Source organism: Meleagris gallopavo, chromosome 2, assembly GCF_000146605.3.
Source record: "Meleagris gallopavo isolate NT-WF06-2002-E0010 breed Aviagen turkey brand Nicholas breeding stock chromosome 2, Turkey_5.1, whole genome shotgun sequence".
Lineage (NCBI taxonomy): Eukaryota > Metazoa > Chordata > Aves > Galliformes > Phasianidae > Meleagris > Meleagris gallopavo.
Window position 1 is genome coordinate 37,097,319 of NC_015012.2, and position 7,922 is coordinate 37,105,240.

General features: G+C 38.0%; 2 protein-coding genes across 2 annotated transcripts in view; both read left to right on the forward strand.

The window, feature by feature from the left end:
• Window positions 1-5,579, forward strand: part of ARID4B (AT-rich interaction domain 4B) — a 77,693-nt gene extending 72,114 nt beyond the window's left edge. The window contains exons 20-23 of the mRNA XM_031552194.1: window positions 576-691; window positions 1,293-1,508; window positions 2,666-2,812; window positions 3,787-5,579. Coding sequence (XP_031408054.1) covers window positions 576-691; window positions 1,293-1,508; window positions 2,666-2,812; window positions 3,787-3,917 — 610 coding nt within the window. The 3' untranslated portion in view covers window positions 3,918-5,579. The remainder of the gene's footprint in view (window positions 1-575; window positions 692-1,292; window positions 1,509-2,665; window positions 2,813-3,786) is intronic.
• Window positions 5,580-7,878: 2,299 nt separating this feature from the next.
• RBM34 (RNA binding motif protein 34) overlaps window positions 7,879-7,922 on the forward strand; it is a 7,803-nt gene continuing 7,759 nt past the window's right edge. Inside the window, 1 exon segment of the mRNA XM_019612810.1 lies at window positions 7,879-7,922. Coding sequence (XP_019468355.1) covers window positions 7,894-7,922 — 29 coding nt within the window. The 5' untranslated portion in view covers window positions 7,879-7,893.

Consider the following 7,922-nt stretch of genomic DNA (forward strand, 5'->3'; position numbering starts at 1 on the left):
TTCTGTTGCTGTTGTTTCAAAATTTTTTTTTTAAATTCTAAGGTTTTGATACATTCAATTAATGTAATCATTGATAACAAATTATAGTTGCTTTTTTTCTCGGAGCGTTCAAGTGCAACAGTTTTTTTTTCCAACATGTTTCGGTTCCAGGAGTTCCTGATTTTTTTTTTTTTTTTTCCCAAACAAATGTATTCAGATAAGATTTAAAAAAAACTCTGTATATGTGTGTGTATATGTCTGTGTGCATGTATGTACACATATATAAACTTATATATGTGTATGTTTATATATGCATGTACACAGAAAATATATAAATTCCATATGGTTCAAGAAAAATTCTGGTAATACATTGAAGGAAGTTACTTGCAGCCATCTGATGTGCACACCAACCAGCAAACCATTTTCCATCTTTCTTTACCTCTTCTTTTCAATCTAAGTAGAAAGGTGAGCCATATTAACTGCAGACAGGAACAGTTGCATTGCTGTGCAAGCTTAAGCTCTGAAGTGTTTTCCTGAGATTTTGAGAAAAATACACAGAAGTGCAAGTATTGAATTTTTTATTTTTTTCCCATTGTAGTCTGTGCAGGCCAAAAGAGACTTAAAGATGCTCAGGGAGGAGGCAGCTCCTCAAAAAAGCAGAAAAGAAGCCACAAAACATCTTCTGTGAATAACAAAAAGAAGAGTAAAACTAGTAAGTACAGCAATTTAGTGTGAAATGAAATGTGCATCGTTTCTTTTAACAATTGTAGAAGAAACCTGTTAATTATGTATATAAATAATGCCCTTATCACGGAATTCTTAATACAGTTTAAATGAAGAAACTACTTTTGCTGAATACCAAAGTGTTTTTAAATGCCTCATGTCATTTCTAGACCTATTAAACACCTCAGAGGTATTTTCAACCTTAGAGGTGTTTAATAGCTTGTAATTCAGGAAAACTAAGGATAGTGAGATTTCACACCTAGTAGGTCTGGGATCTTTGTTACCACAGGAAGAAAAAAGATAGCAATATCTGTTGTGTGATGATGTCATGTAATAGAAGAGAAACAGACATGGATGTAACTATATTTTGTACTTTCTGCCCATGTTGTGATCTTATTTTTAGGTACCAGTGATGTAAAAGTCTGTATGCTTAGCTTTTATGCTAGAAAATTGTATCATATTAGGGTAAAAAAGATTTCAGTCAGATAAACTCCTTTCATAAGAAAATCAGCACAGGAGGAACTTCTGATAAGCTTTGCTTTGGGCTGAAAGGCTATTTTGTTTTGTAATATGTTGTCTTGTTTCTTCAGCCAACAGCAGTGATAGTGAAGAACTATCTGCTGGTGAAAGTGTGTCCAAGACTCAGCCAGCAAAATTGGTTTCTACAGGCATGAAATCTCACCAAACCAAATCACTTTCAAGAACGCAATCTCCAGGAAAATGTGGGAAAAATGGAGAGAAGGATTCTGATCTCAAAGAACAGAATAATCGCTTGCCCAAAGTTTACAAGTGGAGTTTCCAAATGTGTAAGCATTTTCTTGAAAACGTACCTAATGTGGTCTTGAAATGTAGAATATTTTTTGTTGGATAAGTTTTTTGCTTTTTTTTTCTTTAAAATGATTCTATCTCTACTTTGCTCCACTTTGTCATTAAATCCTGGTTTTAAAACATTTGCTTTATTTTGCAATTCAGGAAATTACCACTCCTCCTGTTCCAATGCTCCTTTAAAAATGGCTCCTTTGTGACTTGCCATTCTTGCTATCCAGTGCTTACCTGTCACAGAGGACTTTCAGTGTTTTACTCCTAATTCTCTAGTTATTGTTCAGGCATTTCTAACTTATTTTCTCTTCTGTTTTGCTTAAGTGAGCCAGAGTATGTTTACTATTTCTACTAGTAAGAACTTTCAGCACATTTGTGTCAGTCAGCTATAGGGACTTAGAGCAGGCTGTGAGCATAGTATTGAAGGAATCACACATTTATCTGAAAAACATCACAGTGGCTTTATTAATGTCTCACTGCTGTAAGTGCAACTTCTTCATTGCCTGTGTGTGTTATTGCAGTATTACAGTGGGAAGAGAGGAGAAATGGACAAAATGCTAGATGATTTAAGCTCCCTTCCTCAGTATAACAATATAAGCAAACAATTGAAAAATAATTCCCTTAAAATAAAAACTTGTTTTTAGCCCCCTCTCTCAGCATCTAGGAGTTTGTTTATTCAGCAGTAAATTGTTCTCCTTAGTACCAACCATGGATGTGTGTAGAAATTCATGAATTACCTTTTTTTAACTTTAAAAGGTCAAATTGAAACTATTTGACATGAGTGATTTAAATTACTTCTTAGAATTATCCATAATATCTCATTCAGTATTCACAGATGACCTTAATATATGTCAAGTTTCTCAAGTTCTCAGAATGTTATGCTCTGTTATTCTGTGCTCTGTCACAGACTGCCTGAAGGCTGCTGTTTCTTACGTAATGTAGAAAGAGCTGGTGCAGCACATCATGCACACACTTGTGCTGAATTGTTTTTGCCAGCAGTGTTCCTTCGTGTCCCTGCTAGCTGTTTCTGAGAGATTCTCACTACATTTTCTTCTCCAGCCCTTGAGTACTTCCTACTTCACTGCAATTGAGAAGTTTTTAGAAATGCTGCAGTGCAGTAATTAATAGACTGTTTACCTTGCAGCTGACTTGGAAAATTTGACCAGTGCCGAGCGCATAACCATTCTTCAAGAAAAGCTGCAGGAGATCAGGAAACATTACCTGTCCTTGAAGTCTGAGGTAGCTTCCATTGACCGGAGAAGAAAGCGCTTAAAGAAAAAAGAGAGAGAAAGTAAGTGTGGGAACTCAATTTTTCTTTCAAAGTGCTAAATCACGTAGCATGTTATTAAGGCATTGATAGGAGTTGGATAGTTTAAGGAAGACGTGCCATTAGTTAGGTTTGGTTATATGGTTGTTTGTGTTTGTTTTTTTTAACAATGCTTTTTCAACTTTTGAAGGTACAGTTCAGGCATGCAGTGATACTTAATCAACTCTCTGTAGAGGGTTGTAGGCAATCTATTTTGTTTAGGTAGAGCTTATTTTTGCATGGGAGGAAAGTATGATAAGCTTCTCTAAGCTGTGAACAAAGCATTCTAAGGTAATGAATAACCTACTGTATGAGTTGAAGATGAGTGCTAGCTTACTAGAGTATTTTTTGTGTGGCTGGTTCAAGCTTTCCCCTTAACATAAGAGATTCATCATGGGTTTAAAGAAGATTAATAAACAAAATATCCTGTTTCTCTTGCTTTATTTCAATAAGGAATGTTCTAGTGTGCCTGCTTCTAACAGCATTAAAAGCATTTTTTCCACGTCCCATTTTTATCTGCATATTTAGCAGTACTCTGCCACGTGTAGCAAGATTTTTGTGGCTGAAGCTGCCATCTCATGGGCACAACCGTTGCTTCTTGATTGCCCAAGCAGGCCGTACATGCAGGTTCAGTGCTGGGACAAGGCCCTGCTTGTGTAAATTCCTACAGGAAAGAGAACTGTGCCTGATGACTGTGCCTGTGGGGCAGGAATGACTTTGACATCCTCTGGCTGAGTTTTTGATGTGGGTCATCAGGGAACCAGGACTGCAGGGATACAACGCTATGCGATCTTATACATAGCATAGCTTGTCTTGCAGAGTATTTCCCATGAAAGCTGGGGAGTGGAGGATTTTTTTCTTTTAATTACTAGACATTAGATATTGGAGTCAGTACATATAAACCCTTCTTACTGCCTAATTTGCGAACTTTGAAAACCTGTTTTCTTGTTCCCATGCAGGTGCTGCTACTACGTCATCTTCCTCCTCATCACCTTCCTCCAGTTCAATTACAGCTGCAGTTATGTTAACCTTAGCAGAACCATCCATGTCAAGTTCATCACAAAATGGAATGTCAGTTGAGTGCAGGTGACAGCAGGACTTGCCAAAGCACTTTGCACTTAATGGCTGCTGAGGGCCACTCTTTTCTTTTCTTTTTTTTTAATTTTTTTTTATACTGCACAGTGGCACAAAATTCAGACAAGCACTATTTTGTATTTAAAGTTGTTTCTTGACAAGCTAACTTTGCACTTAAGTGCACTTTTATGAAGAAAAAGTACAACAAACTGCTTTTCCTCAAGCAATAATTGTTTCCAACTTGTCTGGGAATTGTAAGTCCAGTGACTGGAAGGCCTTCCACTGTGGCAAATGGAGGCTGTTCACTGCCTGTAGAGACAGTACAATAAGCATATAGTTGGGTTGATCTAAATAAATGTGGTAAGGCTTACTGTACATGTATTCCTTGGTATTTTGTTAAAGCTGGAACATTTGATATTTTTCCATTTATTTATGACAAATATTGAACCTATTTTCATTTGTACAAGCTAATTGTTTTTTAACTGCTAAGTCACCGTATAGTGGCTTCAATTGTATACGTCAAGCACATGTATTCAATTCAAAACCTGCAGTTAGTGGGATGTTTGACATCGGTCCTGATAACCAAATGCGAGGATTCCTTTAAAAACAGACAAACAAAACTGACTAATGTTTACAGGTTTGAATTAGGCTTAAATAGGTTACTCTGGGTTTTAATAACCCATTAATTGGAAAGAAACTACTGTACTTTGCCATTTTTCTATAAAACAGTATTTTTTTTAATTTTGATAAAATACATTATGAAAAAGGAAGAAAATGGCTAACAAACTGTATTAAATCTTAATGTATAAATATTGTATTTAGCCAGTTTAAAGTGTATATTTATTCATAATGGATTATAACAGTTATATTTTTGTGTTTTCTTGTAAATGTTTCTTTTCCCTTAAAGCAACAAATATTTCATTTGTAATGCTTATTTTATTACGAGCTTCAAGGAGAGAGGACTTCAAGACCGAGTAAGGTGTGAGGTTATAATTTGTGGTTGCTGGTATGAACACTGCCACAAAGGGTAGTTGTTTTTAAAATACATAGCTAGCTGAGTGGTAGACATTTAATTTTTTAAATGCCTTGTACAAATTCCAAAACCAACTTCAAACTGTTTTCACTTGTATTGATTTTACGTTGTATGAATCCCAAGCGCTCTCCTGTTAATTATATACCTTTGTAAGACATTTGTATATTGCGGAAGTGTTCATTCAAGCTATTTAATACCTGGCACTGTTAATACACAGTACTTTATTGTACAGATTGTTTTACTGTTTTAATTGTAGTTCTGTGTACTTCTTTTGGCTGGGGAAAATAGGGGCTGGCATGTTTTTCTTTGTTTTCTGGCAATACAACATGTAAGAATTCAAAGCATTTTGTTTGTAGATGCTAGAGTGTCAGAATCCTTTACATTTGACTTTTCTAAGAAAAGCATTTTCAGTCTTCGTAGTGTGTGCTTAAGGCTAACTTTATTGATTTTATTGAAAATGGTTTCAAAGTATTCAGAATTGTACAGGACTGTAAAAATTTGTTGACAAACGTTGAAGGAAAAGCTTATAGAAAAAAGCTATAAAATATATATTAGGTTCTGCAGAAAATGGAGAATTATGTAATATATTGTACAAATGTAAGCAAAGGCCTCTGAAATAAAATGCCATAGTTTGTGAATCCCTGATTTTGTTTCTAACAGTTTAATTAAGCAACAGTAGCGTGCTCATTTAAATGACACCAACCTGCAGAATCAGTTCAGCAAAGGATATCTGATGTGGTGTAATAAGCAATAGGAAAATTAGTTAGACGTGGTACATTGGCTGGCTCTGTTTTCCTCTTAGCGGTTGGCTAAAATTTATCTTTTTCAGCAGAAGTGTTGCTCGTTGACATCATTAAGGCTGCACCGGTTGAAATAAAGAGGAGTTTGGATTCACCTTAATCTGGTTAGTTTGAAAAATGGAAAAGAAAGCTCCTGAAGATACTTGCCATCTTCTAAAAACAACTGGCTAAGTTCAGATTTGGTAGAAGTGGAGCTTGTATGGAACCTTTAGTTATATCTGCTCATGCCATGCCTGGCTTCCTTCCTTCTGTTGTCCAAAATAGTTGCACTTGTAAAATGGTGGATTGCCACTGAGGCTGGTAAATCACAAATGACTGGCAACAGGCTTTGGATGCTTAAATTGTTAATGATTGCCATGATTTGAGACTGTCAGGGGCAACTTTAAGTAGCTTCAGTGGGGCTACTTGGAAGGTAATATACATGTTTAGTAGAAACAGAGTTGTAATGGCTCAGTTCTGCCTTTAGTTTCAGGAGTCACAGCTGGTATTGATTTAACTGGGAACTGCATTTGGGCAATTGAGCATATTCAGCCTTCCACTTGCTGCTAGTTCTCTATCAGCTCTGCTTCAGTGCCAGCATTTGTGCTTTGATACATTTGTTAATTCCTATTCTATATGTGAAGCTTTATTTACTTAACATGAAACAACGGAGAGATTCTTCATTAAGCTACCTCCCCATGCTTTCTTGCTGCTCAATGAAGTTGAAAGTTTTTGCATAAGTATGGATTTGGGGTGTTTTTTATTACATAGATTATTTAATTTTTGCTCTCTTGCATCTATCTAGTTCAATGACTAATCAGGATCTGTTCTGGGAGTTTTATATTGCACCTCTTCTGTGAAGTGTTTGTATTCTCTAGTTCATGTTACTGTGTCCCTGCAGTTACAAACAAAGGCGCTTTTGGCAAACTTTTTAGCTAGGCTAATATAATCTGAGTTGCAGTATGAGAAACCTGAGCTTCCTTTCAGTTTACATATTATAATACTGCTTAAACGTGGTGTGCTCCCTTCTTTGCATGCACACTGTTCTTAAAGCTGAGAAAGAGTATTTGCCTGTACCTGCGAGTGCCTGCTTGGACATCAACCTTAAAAGAAAATTGCCCCTCACTTATGCGTTGCACCTTGGCCGAGTGACAGATGCATTCTGTGTGTCTCACATTGATGTTCTTGAGAACAGCTGTGTGTAGGCTATCAGCATATGCCTGGGAGCTCATCTGGCTTTGAAGGCTGTCTATATTGCTCCCAGTATGTTTATTTGCACCAGTGCTTGTACTACATTTTACTGTGTGGTTTCTATTGTGCCATAACGCTTTCTTCTCTGCCTACATTATGGCTCAAACTCTCTCTCTGGTTGAGTTCCTGGTGGTAATGTGCCTTTTGTTGAGCTTCAGCAATTATAAATCTCTGAAATCAGTCAGCAAAATGTTTTTCCAATGTAGTTTTGATGCAATTTGATGGTTCAGCCTATTCTACCCAGTGTCACCTATAAAACTGCTCTGCCATGTGAAGGTAGTTTGGAAACGCCAATACATGTCAGTGCAGCATCTACTGACAGTTTTCAATAATTTTTGTATTTTCTTGAGTTGTCCATGAGAGTCCTGCAATCCAGAAGGCCTAAATCAAGACTAATGCTTTACCTTATTCTGTATCTGGATTACTTGTTCTGCTTCAGTTAGATGTGAGTGCCAATTTTGCTCACACTGGCACCTCAAAAATGGGCCTGAAGTGCCTAAAAGATCACATCGGAAGAGTACGTAAAATCATAGAATATCCTGATTTGAGAGGGACCTGCATGGATCACCGAGCCCAACCCCGTGTTCCACACAGCACCACCCCAAATCCAAACCCTGCGTGTGAGAGCGATGTCCAAACACTCCCTGAGCTCCAGCACTCGGGGCCGTGCCCGCAGCCCTGGGCAGCAATGACTGTTCCTTCTGCAGAGTGCTTCATCTTGTTACATACTACAGCACTGTGTTATCTCAGCAGCCCAACCACGGCGCCCATTCGGTGCGGGCACACGATACGGGGCTCGGCGCACTACGAAACCCTCCCCACCCCCCAGGTAGGTGTCACAGCCCGCCCAGCACGGCGCCGCCCCCTGCCCACGCCATGCGGCGGCCGGAAGTGACGCGCTCTTTCTTCCAGCCGCGCGTGTCCCCATCATGGCGGCGCCCCGAGGAGCCGCGGAGCC